The sequence below is a fragment of the Symphalangus syndactylus genome, chromosome 24 (assembly GCF_028878055.3).
Source record: "Symphalangus syndactylus isolate Jambi chromosome 24, NHGRI_mSymSyn1-v2.1_pri, whole genome shotgun sequence".
Lineage (NCBI taxonomy): Eukaryota > Metazoa > Chordata > Mammalia > Primates > Hylobatidae > Symphalangus > Symphalangus syndactylus.
Window position 1 is genome coordinate 54,737,645 of NC_072446.2, and position 20,225 is coordinate 54,757,869.

Genomic DNA, 20,225 nt, shown 5'->3' on the forward strand with positions numbered 1-20,225 from the left:
AAGTTCTTACCTTTCCCTTCTTTTCTCTTGGCAAACCTTCACAATCTTTGACCTCATGTCCAAACTGATTACAAAGACCACATGGTTTGGGCTTGTTTGGTTTGAATTCTTCTCTAATAATGGTAAAGTTGGGTTCATGTGTGGCAAGGCCAAGCATAATGAGATCAGCTATCAATCAACAATGAGAAAAACACTGAACAGTGAGTATTCTGAGAGAAGTCTTACCATAAACTACTATGAGATGCCAACACAAAGAAAAGCCCAAATGAGCACCCAAATGAGCAGCAAAGCCCCAAAGCCTGACACTTCCTGGCAGTTCCCAGTTAACAGGAAGTCCCCTAGATACATGAGCCTACAACACAGACTGCCACTAAGGATTAAACACTTCGTAAGTTCTCCATTTTAAAGGTATGGGGAGTTAAAAGGTTGAAAAATGTAAGAAAGAAGAAAAGAAATTAAAGATCATTGATCACAGATTAAACAGCAACTCAATACTAGCTCCCGGTCGAACATAAAATAACCAAGGCATTTTGGAACTTCCGGGTAACCATGAATAATCCATTACTGCACACCAACCCATCAACTTGATATGGTTTAATCCAAGAGAAGCAAATCCCAAAGAAGAAACTTACCATCTGCTCCACATAAACAATGATGAGTATTTGGGTCATGGTTAGGCTGGGCTAAACAAGAAAGAAACATGTATTTACATTAATATATTATATTCCACAAGAATATCACTTCATACCAAATATTTTCTATTCAATGGCTTTTTAAAAATAGAACATATAATCAAATATTGGTAAGTAAGCTTTACCTCTTTGCCTTCTAATGTAATCCATGATTTTATGTTCTCCTTCACCAGGAGCACTAGCATCAGATAAAATAACCTATAAAAAAATTTTTAACACTTTCAGCTTATCCCCAATTTTCTATAGGCACAAAAATCAAAAGAATTATGTGTCTCAAGAAAAACTGAGATAAGTGTTACGGGAAAATTTTCTGAATAAGGGGTATGTGTGTGTGTGTGTGTGTGAGAGAGAGAGAGAGAGAGAGAAACACCAAAACTACTTCACTGAAAATTTTCTGAATAAAGTAGGTGTGTGTGTGTGTGTGTGTAACACCAAAACTACTTCACTGAAAATTTTCTGAATAAAGTAGGGGTGTGTGTGTGTGTATGTGAGGCACCAAAACTACTTCATTGATTAACTTACTACACAGAATGGAAAGGAATGAAATGTCTGGGTCAGACCTAGCCATCAGAAAAACTGATCATTCACAAGTTCCTATTTTCACTACTATGCAAGGATACAGTGCTGAACCATATATGCCCCAAGAATAATCAATAACAGATACCTATTAAATATAATTGAACATTTCTCATTAATAGGGAAGCCAGCTTATGAACCTAAAATTACAAACAAGTTCATTTAAATATTATTTAAATATTTGGGAACATAGCCATTTAAGGCAGCCCCACAACACTAATCTTGCTGTATTTTGATATGTAATAATGGAAATTTCCATTTAAAAATTACTTTCCTATATATATTTTTTAAATTATGAATCCCATTTTATGGCTTCGTAGTGATGGTAAGTGGACAAAATTGGCTTTAAGAGAAAATTCAGCTATCTAAAACCTAACCATGCAAGGATACCCCATCTCTAATAACCCTGGAAGCTTTTCTTTCCTCCAACAGTCAACTAGCATTTTATGGGGCAGGGCAGAAGGATAATGTCAGTCATATCAAAGTACAGCCGTGAATGATCACCCTAATCTTTCTGAAGTATCAAAATGTGAAACTTACTGTCAAATTTTTCCACCCAGGGTCATTATTTAAACGATCAGCTACGTAATAGCGAAGGCATTTAGCAAGATTGTCCATGAATTCAGTTCCCTAAAATGATAGAAAGAAATAAATTAACCTATCATTTAAGAGTTAGCAATAGCTAGCAAAATATGAGACTACTTACTGGTGTAATACAGTTGCTGTCAAATCTTTCTTTTATTTCTTCTGGAGGAAGAAAGCCACCTAGAGAAAAGAGGCAACGTTTTGTTCTCCCCATAAAAAGTGAGATAAATTACTCAATATTAAGCCAGAACAACAAAAACAAAAAGTTCAAATACAAAAGAAAGTGAAGCCTTGTCATCCGAGGAACAATGTTCCCTCATTGGGAAGAAAATAAGACTCCATCTCTCAAATTTAAATTATTATTATTATTATTATTATTATTTGAGACAGAGTCTCATTCTGTCACCCAGGCTGAAGTGCAGTGGTGCAATCTCGGCTCACTGCAACCTCTGCCTTCTGGGGTTCAAGCGATTCTCCTGTCTCAGCCTCCTGAGAAGCTGGGATTACAGGCGCCTGCCACCATGCCTGGCTAATTTTTGTATTTTTAGTAGAGACGGGGTTTCATTGTGTTGGCCAGGCTGGTCTCGAACTCCTGACCTCCAGTCATCTGCCCTCTTCGGCCTCCCAAAATGCTGGGATTACAGGGGTGAGTCATCGCGCTCAGCCTTTTAAATTATGTTTTAATAAGACTGTAAAACAATATATGGTACACAAAAGGTATTATATTGTTACATAAAAATTATGAAGTTCTTCTCTCTGTAAGAGAATACACACACACACACACACACACACACACATATACACCAGATAGAGGCCACATTTTTGATAACAGTTCCTAAAATAAAGGTGCCTAAGAAAAGTGAAATTTAAAATGCCGAGTTCATCACAGCTTTACAGGATAAGAAATACAATTATCAGGTAGAGGAATATAAAAATCCTATTTTTTCCTCTGTATCACTATTAGCTGCTTCTCAAGAAACATATATTTCATCACATCTTCAAAAAAAAAAGACATTCTTAAAATCAGAAACATTGTTATAAATACAAACAGGTTTTAGAGTCTTAATTACAAGTTGCAGCTAAAGGAACTATATACTTGTACACTTCCAGCAAAATTAAACTAATATAAAATTTATTGTAATTGCAGGCCTGAGCTGACTATACTATGGCATCCTTTTTCAACTGCAGAGTGCAATTATCTGGAGCCAAGACACTGTGGCTTTTCTGGTCTATTATACCCCCTTAAGGAGCAGAACACCAAACAAACCTGCTACAACCATACCCTACCTCACACACAGGTGTGGCAGGAGAGAACCAGTCCCAACTGGCATCAACACTCCCTGATCTTCCTTTTCTCTGAGGCTTAGTCAGTTCCTACCCATGTAGCCACCAGGAATTTTAAGGCTTTGGGGAACTGCAAAAATGAAGAAATCCCACCCCAACCCCTCCAAACTTGAAGGAACCCTAAGTACTGTGCCTGCTCCATCAACCTACATTGAAAGTATGAAAATGACTTGGCAACAGCCTGTAAATGTGGATCGAATCACCTCTGGCTTCCTCAGATAGACCTCTGAGTTTCAAAAAGCAAGCAAACCAAAGCTGATTTGAGGAAAATGTTAACAGCACTATAGCCTTCTGACAGCCACCACAGAGAAAAGTAGTAAAAAGTACTTACTATATTTCTATTCTACAGAGATATAAAAGTTTGTTAAGGAGCTGCACTGGCTCTGAGAGGAGTTGACAATTTGCACTCTCCACCAGAATTCCCTATTCTCAAGGCTCCCTTTTACTGGAGAGTTTGAAAATAAACAAGCCTATTAAGCCTATTGGTAGATTTCATGAACTACTTTTCCTCAACAGTGAACACTGGATAGTCTGGGATCCTTATTAAATTAAAAACTTGCCTATTTGTAAGAAAAAGTTGCCACTACCCCCTCATTCTGCATACATCTTATAAAAAAATCCAACTTCAAGATGCATATTCTTTACCTTTTGCCAATATTTCTTCCCTGACTCGCTGCTTCTCGACTGCTGCTTCCATTCCTTCTTTTGATGCCCTGAACCTCCTTGAACGCTGCTGGTTCATTTTAGCACGTGGTGCCTGAAAATGTATTTCATATTCCATAATACTAATCAAAATATTCACAAATAAATCTGTACATTATTTTGAATCAGTTGTTCTTATAAAAGTAGTATACTAAAATGGAAGAAACGTAAGTAATGTGTCTAATAATCCTTTCATGACAGATACCAGATCCTGAGAACTTAAATTTGGACCGAGAACCTAAAAGCTGAGCTCAATCAGGTGAATGAGCGCCATGTCAAATGGACAAACATCCTATGAAGCCCTAGCACTTATACTGCAAGTCCTCCCAGTCTAACACCAGTTCCCCTCGGTTAGGGTACTTGATTCAGGGCACCCAAGAAAGAAAGCTCACTTTACTCAAAAGACCCAGCCAGCATTTGATGAGTAGTTACTACTGAACTAAGATCAGGAAGACCTTCTCTATGTCCACACCTAAAAGGAATAATGGTCTCCAAATGGGATCCACAATGTCTCATAAAAGCAACAGAACACTATTTCTTTATGTGAAGAATCTTGGTGCGCTTCTATTTCCCACAATAAGGTTTATAATTATTACTCTGTCTTTTCAATAAGGCATAGCAGTTAGAAAATAAATAATGTTTTAACCAGAAGTACTTTTAAATCACTCTAACCAAATGCAATTTCACTGGAAAAGCCCAAATAAAGTGAACTAGATTGTAAGATTTTGGAAGTTACTGAACTGAGTTTTGGGGTGGGAAGAAACTGTGAAATATCCTGTTTACATCTAAATGTAAGTTATTTAATATTCTCTTTAAACAATTCCCTTTTCTGTAGAATGAGACCATCTAATGTAGTCCTCTCAAGTACAAAGTTCTGTATCTACATTTATATATAAACAAAAAAATGTGTGTATAAATATGTACATACACATATGCATATAAATGTGTACATATTTTATACTTGATGTAGCAGAAAGAACACACTGGAGTAAAGCTAAAGATTTCTTCAAAAAAAATTAGCTGAATATAAACTGAAATGTGCTCTAAACAAGACATATTCCTTTTCTTTTTACTCTTTACTCCATTCTAACTGCAACTTAGCAAGTTATCACCTGGTAGCTAAGGTTTTTCACTGAGTAAGACGAATCTCACAGAAAAGTTAATCTTCTTGGTTTCAAAGTTCTCTGGATTTCCAAAATCATTCCATTAGCCGCTAGGATGCACTAAAATTAAAAGCATCTACTTGCACACAGCTAAATAAATTTAGAGTTATATCTTACCTTACCCCCCTGATACAGTTTGCTGGTCATTTATAAAAGGAGCTACTTGGTATTATTATCACAGGTCAGTAACTTACTCCTCTCAAATCATTTTCATGACTACTCATTGCCTATAGGATACAATCCAAACTCCAGATGGTAAGGCTTTCTCAAGCTTTTGCTATACTTCCCTTCTCAATTCAAACCACCTGTAGTTGCCAAAACATGTCAGTGTGGTCAAAGGCATGGAAAGTGTGTTTACCTGCCACATTTGAGAAATCTGGAAGGTCCTCCCTCCCCAAACCCTGTCCCATCCATCTCCCACTACCACCCACCAATCTCCCAATTATTTTTCATTGTTAAAGAAATGGAACAAAAGTCACCTCTTCTCTATATCCTAACTTCCTTAGTAGCACTGACTTCCTCTTCCCTCAACACCCTGCATGTATTATCTAGTGCTTATAACGCCTATAAATAACTAAGCTCACCCATTTATCTATGCCTCCTTCCCTCTGACGGTAAGCCAAAAGTTCAAAAGCAAGGGCAGTCGCCAACATCCTCAGTATTTCACAGTACTGAGCACAAAATAAGCACAAAACACACACACACACAAAAAAATCTGAATGAATGACTGAAGGATGAGGCTTTCTTTCTCAAGTTCATCACTGTCAACATTTTTCATTATTTAGCTGACTTTCATTCTAGACACTGGTAACACAGCAAAAATGGAGGCTTCTAAGTTAATTACTTTAGCACTTACCACTCCATCTATTGCCATGTAGAGAAGTCGTCTTGGTCTTACAATACTGAAAAGTCTGTCAATGTACTCAAAAATTGCAACCATCATTTCATCTTCATTTTTTGGTGCTGGTCTATAATGACAACCAAACAATGTAATATAATATAGTGTTTCCTCTGTGATTTGCTATATCAGTGACAAAAATGGGTTACGTACTTGTCTTCAGGATGAGTACAGGGATGGATGATTCCATTCATATCCAAATACAGATTATCAAACTCCACATCATTTGGATTAGGTTTACTGGCATCAACTGGAATCTTTACACCATTGCATTCTTTTGGCTATGAGGAAGTGATAATTAATAGTAGTTTGATTGTTCAAGTCTAAAAATGACAGATCCTAGGCTCAGTATGAACTTGTGTTTCATTTCTAAACTGGAAATAAAACACTTCAAGTAACCTTTAAATTATAATAAGTTATTTTATTCCTTAAAGCAAACTGAAACAGATATTTTATCTGTAGGAAGTGGATGGCTTCTAACACAAGTTATTTTTGACAATGTAGGAGATGTTTAGAAAACTCCCAAATCATTCAGGTCGTTCAAGTGAGAAATCATGGGAGTCATCTTAAAATTCATTTCCCTCACCACTCACATCAGTAAGTCCTGTCAAAGTAACATAAAAAATGCTTATCTACTTCATCTCCTTTCATTCCCACCACCATGAACAACAAGAAGTTACCATCTTTAACCTAAAAGAGCACAACAACCTTCATCTAGTCTGCCCCACCTCTAGACTCTCTGGTCTCCAGCTCACTTTCTGCATTGTCAGTTTTCTGACATCTCACTTTCTGCATTGTCAGCTCACTTTCTGCATTGTCTCTTTCTAAAACATAAAAGTGTACATCTTAATCTTACCTAATTTTTCTAATGATTCTCACGGCAGGTGCTTACCAATGAGCCTGGAGCCTTCCTAGTCTCCTATCCTGCCATACTGTTGTTGAGGCCCACTCACTCTCTTGTAAGTTTCTGGAAAATGCCTTTTGATCTCTCAATGCCGTCACATGACGCTTCTTTCAGAACGCCTTCTTCCTCCCTTGCCAACACCCACTTCCTGAAAAATTACTAATTTCCAGGGTCTACACTCAAATCAAATGTCACTCACTTTATAACATCTTGTACATATCTCCCAAGAAATTAATTGTTCCTTCTGAATGTCCTCATAATTTTGCTTATTCACTTGTAGCACTTCCACTGTTTTATAATTAGTCAATCTACCCCAGCTACATTGAGTTCTTCAAAAGGTAAGGGCTTACTCACTGCCAGAGATACTCAATTATGTTTTTGTAAATGTTACTACCTTTGTTTTTCTCTTCCAGAGCCTCAGCAAGAGATTAAGACTATGAGATCTAATCTATTAACAATAAAAGTCACTTAAAAAAAAAACAGTTCCTCAAACACATATAAAACATTACTTGTAACAGCAAAAACTGTAAGCAATTTAAAAGTCCATCATGTACACACATCATGGATGAAGCTCAAAAACATTACGTTAAGTGAAAGAAGCCAGTCATAAAGTACCAAGTACTATACAATCCCACTTATATGAAAAGTCTAAAATAGACATGTTTGCAAATATAAAAAGTAGATTAATGGTTGCTTCAGGTGAGGGTGGAGACAGGGGAGGGAGATGGGTAGCAACAGCTAATTACTTTTGAGAATGAAGAACCTCTAAAATCAGATAATAGTGATGATTGCACAGCTCCGTAAATATACTAAAAACCACTGAATCATACACTTTTAGCAGGTCAATTTCATGATATACAAATTATATCTCAATAAAGCTGTTAGAAATAGAAATTTAAAATCAGGTATAGTGGTATGTGCCTGTAGTCTCAGCTACTTCGGAGGCTGAGGTGGGAGGACTGCTTGAGGCCAGGAGTTCAAGGCTGCGGTGAGCTATGATCACACCACTGTACGCCAGCCTGGGCGACAGAGTAAGATCTCATCTCTTAAACAAGTAAACGGATCAACTGAGAGGAAAGGAAACAAGCCCATCAGGAAAATAATAAACTCATATAACATCCATATACTTGTGAGATGCAAGTGAGATTGGAAGAGCTAGAGCTAGATGGTCACAAACATACTGCTAAGCCCAAAAAAAAAAAAAAAAAAAGAACATATACAGTATACCACTTAAAGAAAGTTATGAATAAATAAAACAGCATTCAATATTACTCAGGGACGAATGCATATGCAATGAAAGCATGGTGAAAAGCAAAGGAATGATAAACACCAACTTCAGGATACTGACAATCTTTGAGAAGGAATCACAGGAATGCAACTGGGTTTCAAGTTGCATTTAGAATTGGAGGGAAAGAATAACAAAAGGGACTTAAGGCAGAACAGAGAAGAAGCTATTAGACAGTCTTCTGTACATACATGCTGTGAATCAAGAAAAAAAGGCTTGATCAGGAACAGTGAGTGCAATAAGCAGTAAAGAAAAAAGCAGGTCAATTCTTGGGGAGGGAGGTGGAGTCTATAGAAAAAGATAATTTGATGACCCCAAAATTAAAACAAACTCTATGATGGCAAGAGGCTCTCTGCCTCTTCATCTAACCTCTATACCCCAAAGTCCACATCTACCTTCATCCTGTCCAAGAGCCCACCACACTCAGGAAAATCAAAACTCATTCTTTGTGCTCCCTAGGAAAACAATCAGTAAATATTTCAGACCTGCTGGCCATATGATCTCAGCTGCAACAACTAATATCTGCCTTTGAAGAGTGAAAACCATTAAAATCTTACAAGAAAACCTAGGTAATACCATTCAGGACATAGGCGTGGGCAAGGGCTTCATGTCTAAAACACCAAAAGCAATGGCAACAAAAGCCAAACTTGACAAATGGGATCTAATTAAACTAAAGACATTCTGCACAGCAAAAGAAACTACCATCAAAGTGAACAGGCAACCTACAGAATGGGAGAAAATTTTTGCAACCTACTCATCTGACAAAGGGCTAATATCCAGAATCTACAATGAACTCAAACAAATTTACAAGAAAAAAACAAACAACCCCATCAAAAAGTGGGCAAAGGACATGAACAGACACTTCTCAAAAGACATTTACGCAGCCAAAAAACACATGAAGAAATGCTCATCATCACTGGCCATCAGAGAAATGCAAATCAAAACCACAGTGAGATACCATCTCACACCAGTTAGAATGGCCATCATTAAAAAAATCAGGAAACAACAGGTGCTGGAGAGGATGTGGAGAAATAGGAACACTTTTACACTGTTGGTGGGACTGTAAACTAGTTCAACCATTGTGGAAGTCAGTGTGGCGATTCCTCAGGGATCTAGAACTAGAAATACCATTTGACCCAGCCATCCCATTACTGGGTATATACCCAAAGGACTATAAATCATGCTGCTATAAAGACACATGCACACGTATGTTTATTGCGGCACTATTCACAATAGCAAAGAGTTGGAACCAACCCAAATGTCCAACAACAATAGACTGGATTAAGAAAATGTGGCACGTATACACCATGGAATACTATGCAGCCATAAAAAATGATGAGTTCGTGTCCTTTGTAGGGACATGGATGAAATTGGAAAACATCATCCTCAGTAAACTATTGCAAGGACAAAAAACCAAACACCGCATGTTCTCACTCATAGGTGGGAATTGAACAATGAGAACTCATGGACACAGGAAGGGGAACATCACACACCGGGGACTGTTGTGGGGTGGGGGGAGGGGGGAGGGACAGCATTAGGAGATATACCTAATGCTAATTGACGAGTTAATGGGTGCAGGAAATCAACATGGCACATGGATACATATGTAACAAACCTGCACATTGTGCACATGTACCCTAAAACCTAAAGTATAATTAAGAAAAAAAAAAAAAAGAGTGAAAGCAGCCATAAACAACACAACATGAATGGGTATGGCTGTATTCCAATAAAACCTGACTCACAAAAACAGGACATCACTAGCAGGCTAATCACTGCCCTACTGCCTAGCACAAGAAAAGGCACAGCTCTTCATATGGAGTGGAGCTACATGAGAATTTCTACTTCTACTACCTAGGAAAAAAATAAAGTATGGAGTAGGTGGGTTCTAATTTTGAGAAAAGAGCTCCAGGTATTCCCAGTAAGAAAACTGAATATTATTTTCCCCTCAAGAGTACTGTAGACATGTCCAACACACTTATTATGTAACTTTAGAATTCCTTTCATCAAGAGAAGACTGATGCTCAACAAAGAACTGACTCCTCAAGAACCTTGTCCAATGCTATACCAACACGTTTCCTGTTCAGTTAAAGAGAGATCCTTAATCAAAGAGCAGCTAAAAGGAGAGCCATTCTGAACCCTAAAACCAATGTATTTCAAGTAACGACTTTTAATTATTTTTTGGATTCCCCAGATGACAGACTGAACACAAACTGCCGTCCTCCCTTTCTACCCCGAGACCACATGAAAGACCAAACAAACAAATCTACTGTATAACTATGGCGGAAAACCAGAATTTCTGTGGCTGAGAAATGATGAGGGATATCTAAAATATGGGGAACCAATAGCCCTAACTGAAGATGGAGTGCAGTACCTCCAACATGTGAGAAGAGACATGCTGCCAAAGGTGGGCTAACACAAGAGGGCTCTAGGCCCAGAGAGGAGGCTCAAGGGACAGATTCTGGATGATTCATCAGCGCCAGTCACAGCAACAGCCAGGTGGGTCAACTCCTACCCTCTCCTCTCCCTTCACCCACCCAGGTCCCATGTGAACCAGGCAACTTGAGAAAGGAGCTCCCAGAGAATGTGAAGGCTTAGGTTAGAAAGGCAGTGCAGTGCCCTGGCTGAGTAACAATTCCCAGGAAGGAACAGAGAACACCCCTACCAGAAGGCTGGCAGTCAAGGTAGCTCTGCCTAGTAGGAAGCCTGCTCCTTCATGACTTCATGGATAAAGCAGGAGACATATTTATTCCAAATAGGCAGTTGGGATATCATTATATTTGTGCGTGAAAATGCCAAGAAATCAAGATAAAGAAGGTATTTAAAGAAGTAAAGATAATGCAAATATACAAATAATGTTTGTCTAAATATACATTACACAGGTTTTGAAGTAAATCCCTAAAATGAATTTCATGCCAACCTACTGTTCCAGTCAACCTTATGAGGAGAAACCACCACCAATAGCTCAGTAGATGCATTGTTTTTGTTGAAACCTACAAAGGATTTAACAGCAACATTAGAAAAACCATGAATCCTGTCTGAGGTTCCAGGGCAATAGGAGTATCCCACTGATGGAAGTCATATGCCAAACCATACAACTCAGTTTTAGATTTCCCTTAAAGAAGCTTGGAACTACGAAAAGAAATTCAAAACATGGGTGATATTTTAGAGAGAAATGGCCAAAGGGCTAATGAAAAATTTAAATTACAGTATTTTGGCTTAAAAATTCAACCTATAATAAAACATTTTAACACTTGTGGGTGATTAGTATTTTTTCAATTTGTACGTGTGTTAGATCTTCATTTTTATACAATGTTAGTAAATGAGGACTAATAATTACCACCAGTATTTACGGAGCACTTAACATGTGATAAGCACTGTTACAAGGGCTTTTACTCATGGATTATTCCATTCTATCCTCACAACAACCTTGTGAGGTCTGGAGTATCCCACTTACAATTAAGAACACAAATGCTTAGAGAGGTTAAGTGGCTTTTCCACAGTCACACTACTACAGGTTCAGGAACTAGGATTTAAAACCATGACTCAGAGATGGTACCTTAACCAGTATGTTAGACTAATTAATTGTAATTTCACTAGATTCAAAGTGATGTGTGCCAAGGTCTGTATCAAGTACTACAGAGGATACAAAAGAGTCAAAGTGTGTGACATTGATCATCATTTGCTACATAAAGTCTTATCAGAAGATTTTATTCTAACATGACAGCATGAAGAGCTTCAATGACCTGCTCCTCAGTGAAATTGGTAAATACTACTTTTAAAACAAAAACATTTAAAGCCTTTGGAAATGATCCTGAGGGCAAACAGCAAGCAAATCAAGAAAACCTGTAAAAATTTTAGAACAAAATTCATTTGCAAAAGTGCACAGTAAAGTTTAAAAAAAAAAAAAAAAAAAAGCTGTTCTCAAGAACAGTGAAAGTAGAGTGAGGCCCAGTGGCTCATGCCTGTAATCAGCATTTTGGGAGGCTGAAGCGGGAGAATCCCTTGCACCCAGGAGTTCAAGGCCAGCCTGGGAAACATAGAGTCCCGGAGCCCCATCAAGAATCAGGCAGGTGCAGTGGCATGTACCTGCAGTCCCAGCTACCTAGGAGATTAAGGCAGAGGGCTGCATGAGCCCAGGAGTTGGAAACTACAGTGAGCTGATTGTGCCACTACTGCACTATAGCCTAGGTGACAAAATGAGACCCTGCACACACACACACACACACACACACACACACACACACACACACACACAGCAGGCACAGTGGCTCATAACTATAATCCGAGCACTTTGGGACACCGAGACAGAGCACTTGAGCCCAGGAGTTCAAGACCAGCCTAGGCAATATGGTGAAACCTCACCTCTACAAAAAATTAGCCAGGTGTGATGGCACACCTGTAATCCCAGCTCACTCAGGAGGCTGAGATGGGAGAATCACCTGAGCCCAGGAAGTCAAGGATGCAGTGGGCGAAGATCACACTACTGCACTCCAGACTGAGCAACACAGTGAGACCCTGTCTCAAATATAAAGAAACAAACCAAAACAGTGCAAGTTATGGTGAAAAGCAATTGGGAGGAGACTAATGGATCTAATGAAGATACAGGCCTGGACTACAGGCTAGTTTGCAGAAGAAAACTAGGGATTAAGATGGCTGGGAGGAGCACTCCTGGGGTTGGCACAAATACCAAACACTGACGTCAGAAACTAATCCCTGGAAAGATCTACAATTTAGGAGTTCGAGATCAGCCTGGCCAACATGGTGAAACCCCGTCTCTACTAACAATACAAAAAATTAGCCGGGTGTGGTGGTGCATGCCTGTAGCCCCAGCTACTTGGGAGGCTGAGGCAGGAGAATCACTTGAATCCGGGAGATGGAGGTTGCAGTGAGCCAAGATCATGCCACTGCACTCCAAACTGGGTGACAGCAAGACTCTGTCTCAAAAATAAATAAATAAGGCTGGGCGTGGTGGCTCAAGCCTGTAATCCCAGCACTTTGGGAGGCCAAGTCGGGCCGATCACGAGGTCAGGAGATCAAGACAATCCTGGCTAATACGCTGAAACCCTGTCTCTACTAAAAATACAAAAAATTAGCCAGGCGTGGTGGGGGGGCGCCTGTAGTCCCAGCTACTCGGGAGGTTGAGGCAGGAGAATGGCGTGAACCCGGGAGGTGGAGCTTGCAGTGAGCCGAGATCATGTCACTGCACTCCAGCCTGGGCGACACAGCGAGACTCCATCTCAAAATAAAAAATAAATAAATAAATAAATGAGGCCAATAGGTAGTGGGATAACATAAAAAGCAGTAAAGAAGTAAAAACAAACAAACAATAACAAAAGAACCCTGTCAACCAAGAATTCTCAGTCCAGGAAAGCTAGGGTTCAAAATTGGGGTGACATAAAGACTCAGATGAATAAAAAGCTGAGAGAATTATTGCTAACAGACCACACTGTCAAAAACTACTAAAGGAAGTTCTTCAAGCTATAAAGTTACAAAAAGTTTACTAAAGTTACTAAAGCAAGTGACTCTAGATGGTAATTCAAGTCCACGCAAACAATAAGCACAAGTATATTTTCCTTCCTTTCTTCTCTTAAATGAATTAAAAAGCAATTGTATAGATATTACATAGTATAATGTTGAGCTTATAAGGTAGAATGTAATATATGTGTAATATATTTGCCCTAATAGCACAAAAGGGGTGGATGGAAACAAAGTTGCAGTGGGCTAAGGTAATGGCTTCAGATGGTAAAGTAACTCTTAAAAAAATGTATCATTGGGTTATGTCAATATATGTAATATATATAACAATAATATACAAAGGGGGGATGGGAATTGAACTATATAGCAGTAAAGTTCAATAAATTTTAGCATGTATTACTGAAACTAAGCAAGTATAAATCTGAATCTGATTCTGATAAGATACATAGGGTAAGCTCTAGAACAATGACTTTGAAAAAATATATAGTGGAAAAAAATTACTAATGAATTTAGAATCCTTCTAGTAACTGGCCACTGAATAAGAAAAGAAAAAAATTTGAATGCTATATTAGAAAATATCCTCTCATTGCAAAAGAAAGCACAAAGGAGAAATAGAGAAAAATGACATGAGACATACAAGAAACAAAAAGTAAAATGTAACTCTATCAATAACTACATTAAAATGTGAATGGATCAAACAACCCAACAAAAAGGTAGCTTGTCAAAGTGGATTTTAAAAACATGATCTAACTATGCATTATCTACAGGAGATACATTTGAGATTCAAAGACCCAAAAGAGTGAAAGTAAATGGATGAGAAAAGATAATCATGCAGACAGCAACCACAAGAAAACTGGAGTGGCTATACTGATATCAGATAAAACAGACTAAAACAAATAAAAAAATGTTACTGGAGGTAAAAAGGATCATTTTATAATGATAAAAAGTAAATCCATCAAGAAAAAGATATAACAATTAAAAATACAGGTGCACCTAATAACAGCACCAAAATACACAAAACAAGACATATGGCAATTCAGCAATGATAGTTGGAGACTTCAATACTCCACCTTCAATAATAGAAGAAAATAGAAGATCAACATAAAAACAGATAACTTGAACAACACTATCAACAGACACCTAACAGATGTTTCTAGCACATTACACCTAACAACAGAATATACATTCTCAGGCGTAGACGAAATATGCTCTCAAAAAAAGTAAAAGCATAAAAATAATACAAAGTATATACTCTAACCACAATGAAATAAAATTAGAAACCATTAAGAGAAAAAAAATTGGCAAATTCACAAATATGTGGGAATTAAACAACACAGTTCAAAATAACCAAGGGATCTAGGAAGAAATCAAACGGGAAACCAGAAAATACTTTGGGATCAATACAAATGAAGACACAATATACAAAATGTTATGGAATACATATAAAGCAGTATTCAGATGGAAATTTATAGTTGCAAATGCTTAGATTAAGAAATATCTCTTCAGAAGTATTTGGCTCTGAAAAAGTTAATTAAAAAAAAAATCTCAAATCAATTGCCTAACTTTCCACCTTAAGATACCAAAGGAGAATAAACTAAACCTAAAGCAAGCAGAAAGAATAAAAGATTAGAGTAGAAATTAATGAAACGAAAATTTTAAAATAGAGAAAAATCAATGAAACCAACAAAGCTAGTTGTTTAAAAAGATCAACAAAAAATGACAAACCTTCAGCTAGTTTGATGAAAGAAAAAAAACGGAAGACTCAAATTACTAGAATAAGACACGAGAGACAGGACATTACTGCTAACCTTATAAAAACAAAAAGGATTATAAAGAAATACCATGAATAGTCATACACCAACAAATCAGATAGATGAAATGGACAAATTACTAGAAAGACACAAACTACCAAAAATGATTCAAGAAAGATATAAACTGCATAAACCCGTAACAAGTTAAAGAGATTAAATCAGTAATCCGCAAACTACCCACAAAGAAAGTCAAGCCTAAATGGCTTCACTGCTGAATTACATCAGACATTCAAAAGAAGAATTTGTACGAATTCTTCATGAACTCTTGCCAACAATTCCGAACACATTTTACTGGGCCAATATGACCAATACCAAGACTACATAAAAACATAAAAGAAAAAACTGCAGACCAGCATCTCTTATGAGCAAGGATGCAAAAATCCTCAACAAAATACAGTCAGCCCTCCATATCTGTCAATTCTACATCTATGGAATAGATCAATCATGGATCAAAAATATTCAGGAAAAAAATGGACAGTTGCATTGGTACTCAACATGTGCAGACCTTTTCTTGTCATTATTCCCTAAACGATACAGTATAACAACTATTCACACAGCATTTACATTGTACCAGGTATTTAAGTAACCTAGAGATTATTTAAAATATACGAGAAGATGTGCATAGATTATATGCAAATACTACACCATTATATATCAGAGATTGGAGCCTCTGTTGATTTTGGCATCCACAGGACGTCCTGGAACCAATCCCTCACAGATACTGCAAGACGACTGGACTAACAAACAGAAACCAGCAATACATTAAAATATTATACACCATGACCAAGTAGGATTTATCCTAGAAATGCAAAGTTGGTTGGACATCCAAAAACCAATCAATTAAACACATCATATTAAAAGATTGCAAAGCAAAATGACGCGATCATCTTCATACAGAAAAAGCATTAGAAAAATCCAACACTTTCATGACTAAAAAAAAATACTCAACTAGAAATAAAAGGGAAATTCTCAACATAAAGGGCATTTGCAAAAACAAAAACAAACACATAAAAAAATAACCCAACAGTTAACATCATACTTGGTGGTCAAAGCCTAAATGCTTTCCCTCTAAAATCAGGAACAAGACAAAGATGCCTGCTCTTGCCACTTCTATTCTGGAGGTTCCAGCCAGGGAGATTAGGCAGGAAAAGGAAAAGGTATTGGCATTAGAAAAAAATAAATTAAACTACATTTGCACATGACATGATTTTGTATATAGAAAATCCTAAGGAATCCACTAGAAAATTCTTAGGATATATGACTTCAGCAAGGTTATAGGATACAAAATCAATATATAAAAATCAATTACATTTCTATACACTTGGAATGAGTATTCCAAAAATAAAATTAAAACATTCTCAAAATAGTATCAAAAAACTAGGGCTAAATCTAACAAAGAAATGCAAAATTTATATTCTGAAAACTACAAAACACTGTTGACAGAAATCAAAATAGTTCTAAATAAATAACATCCCATATTTATGGAACAGAAGACTCAACATTAAGATGACGATACTCCCCAAACTGATTGACAAATTCACTGTGATCTGTACCAGAATCCCAGCTGATTTATTTGTAGAACCTGACAAGCTGCTTCTAAAATTTCATATAAAATTGCAAGGTGCCATAATAGCCAAAATAATCCTGGAAAAGAATAAGGTAAGAATTATACTCTATTTCCTGATTTCAAAACTTACTACAAAGCAACAGTAATTAAGACAGTGTGGTACTGGGACAAGGATAAACATTTAGATCAATGGAATGGAACTGAGTCCAGAAATAAATGCACATAGCTATTATTAGCTGATTTTTGACAAGATGTCAAGATCATTTAATGAGGAAAAGAACAGTCTTCAACAATGGCATAGGACAACTAGACAGCCAATGCAAGAAAGTGAAGCTGGGCCATTACTTCACACCTTAACTCAACTCAACTCAAACAACTCAAAATGGATCATGAACCTACATTTAAGAGCTAAAGCTATAAAACTCTTCCAAAAAACAGGTGTAAATATTTGTGACCTTGAATTTGGCAATGGAATTCTTAGATATGCCATCGAAAGCACAAACGATAAAAGAAAAAAGCAGATGAACTGCACTTCATCATCAAAATTTTAAACTTTTTTGTTTGTTTGTTTTTTGAGCCTGAGTTTTGCTCTTGTTGCCCAGGCTGGAGTGCAATGGCGCAATCTTGGCTCACTGCAACCTCCGCCTCCTGGGTTCAAGCCGTTCTCCTGACTCAGCCTCCCGAGTAGCTGGGATTACAGGCACCCACCATCACGCCCGGCTAATTTTCTGTATTTTCAGTAGAGACTGGGTTTCACCATGTTGGTCAGGCTGGTCTCGAACTTCTGTCCTCAAGTGATCTGCCCACCTCAGCCTCCCAAAGTGCCGCGATTACAAGCGTGAGTCACCACATCCGGACAAAATTTTAAACTTTTATTCTTCAAAGGACACCATCAAGAAAGTGGAAAGACAATCCACAGAATGTGGGAAAACATTTGCAAATCATTTATCTCATAAGGGACTTATATTCAGAATATATTCTTTAAAACTCTTACAATTCAATAATAGGACAACTCGATTTTAAAAGGGCAAAGAGGCAGGGTATGGTGGCTCACGCCTGTAAGCCCAACACTTTGGGAGGCTGAGGCAGGTAAATCATCTGAGCTCAGGAGTTCGAGACCAGCCTGGGCAATATGGCAAAACCCTGTCTCAATCCAAAATACAAAAAGTTAGCCGGGCGTGGTGGTGCCTGCCTGTAGTCCCAGCTACTCAGGAGGCTGAGGTAGAAGGATAACTTGACCCTGGGAGACAGAGGTTGCAGTGAGCTGAGATTGTGCCACTGCCCTCCAGCCTGGGTAACAAGAGTGAGACCCTGTCTCAAAAAAAAGGGGGGAAGAGGAGACAAAGAACCTAAATAGACATTTCTCCAAAAGATACACAGATGGCCAGTAAGTGCATGAAAAGATGCTCAACACGACTAGTCATCAGAAAATGCAAATCAAAACCACAGGAGATACCACGTCACACACCCACTAGAATGGCTAAAGCCAAGTCAGATAACAAGTGTTGGCAAGTGTGGCATAGTTCTTTGGCTGGCCTTGGACCAACTCAGTTCCTTTTCTTGCTCATAGTTCTCAAAAGTGACTGTAGAATGTGATGGGAATGCAATATCCTGAAATAGGGAAGAACTGCCTGAAAATGTCCAGCCTTGCTCCTGTCCCTCCCAGGAATTTAGCATCTTGAGTGAGGGTGCAACTGCCCAGGACAAGGTGGGCTTTGTTCCTTTCACCCCTGGAAGCAGGACATTTTATCAAAGCATTAGCTCAGTGTGTCACATGAACCCTGAGGTGTATAACCCAGAGTAGGATGCCTTTCGGGGTTCCTCTCCCGCCATGCAAGTGTGGCCCCTGCAGTCAAGACTCTATCTGCCCTGGGCATGATTCCTGAGCCATGGGGGACCCATTCAGAATGAATCCTAGGCTTCTGTTGTCCTTTACTATTTGTAAATAATAAACCCTCTTCATGTAACATTGAACATGGATGTCCTTGTCTCCTCAGACTCAGACAAGTTGGTAAGCAACACACAGTAAACCTGCTTCACAGCAAAAATGTGGAAAAATTGGAACCCTCATACACTACTGGTGGGAATATAAAATAGTGCAATCACTTGAGGCTAGGAGTTCAAGACCAGTAGGCAACACAGAGAAACCCCATCTCTTAAAAAAAAAAAAAAAAAAAAGTTAGCCAAGCATAGTGGCACATGTCTATAGTCCTAGCTATTCAGGAGACTGAGGCAGGAGAATCGCTTGAACCCAGAAGTTCAAGGCTGCAGTGAGCTATGATCATGCCATTGCACTCCAGCCTGGGCAACAGAGCGAGAACCTGGGAAAGTGGCTGGCAGTTCCTCAAATGATTAAACCATATAATCCAGCAACTCTACCCCTAGGTATATACCCAAGAAAAACGAAAACATATCCACATAGAAACGTGACATGAATGTTTAAAACAGCATTATTCATAATAGCCAAAAGATAGAAACTGTTCAAATGTTTATCTACAGACAAACGGATGAACAAAATGTGGTATATCCATACAATGGCACAGTATTTGGCCATAAGCAAATAATAAAGTACTGAAACGTGCTACAACATGGGTGAACTTTGAAAACATGTTAAGTGAAAGCAGCCAGCCAGAAATGATCATATTCTATAGATTCCTCTCATGTGACAGTCCAGACTAGGAAAAATCTATATAGACATAAAGTAGATTAGTGGTTGCTTAAGGCTGGGAGAAAAGACGACAGCAGTCAGAGGGACAACAGCTAAAGGGTACAAGTTTCTTTTCAAGGTGATTAAAATGTTCTAAAATTGACTGGGGTGATGGATGCACACATTTGTGAAAATACTAAAAATCATTGAGTTGTACACTTTAAATGGTGAATTTTATTGTATACAAATCATATCTCAACAAAGCTGTTTAAAGAATGTGGTAACCAGCTCCAAAAAAAATCATATTGGAGAAAATAGAATGTAGGGTCAAGGATAAATGTCCACCTTATTATTTTTCTCCCTTCCCTCAGAGTGATGCCTATCACAAAAGTAGTACTCAATGAAATGGAAGAGAGAAAAGAGGCAGTGGAGGAAACCTGGATTTCATTACATGAAAACAGTAAGACCACACTGTACACTACAACACAGATTACCAAGAGTTAGACTCAAAAACATCTCTGCCTTTACTTGGACACATAAACTACTAAAAATTAATTTACCAAATAAAATTCTGAA

General features: G+C 37.9%; 1 protein-coding gene across 2 annotated transcripts in view; it reads right to left on the bottom strand.

Moving 5' to 3' along the window:
- The window catches only part of XRN2 (5'-3' exoribonuclease 2), a 91,972-nt gene that overhangs the window by 58,759 nt on the left and 12,988 nt on the right, over positions 1 to 20,225 (bottom strand). For both annotated transcript variants that reach the window (XM_055265071.2, XM_063634049.1), the window contains exons 2-9: positions 6,114 to 6,241; positions 5,919 to 6,030; positions 3,843 to 3,954; positions 1,975 to 2,033; positions 1,809 to 1,898; positions 818 to 890; positions 633 to 683; positions 11 to 168 (exon numbers count right to left, since the gene is read on the bottom strand). In XM_055265071.2, coding sequence (XP_055121046.2) covers positions 11 to 168; positions 633 to 683; positions 818 to 890; positions 1,809 to 1,898; positions 1,975 to 2,033; positions 3,843 to 3,954; positions 5,919 to 6,030; positions 6,114 to 6,241 — 783 coding nt within the window. The remainder of the gene's footprint in view (positions 1 to 10; positions 169 to 632; positions 684 to 817; positions 891 to 1,808; positions 1,899 to 1,974; positions 2,034 to 3,842; positions 3,955 to 5,918; positions 6,031 to 6,113; positions 6,242 to 20,225) is intronic.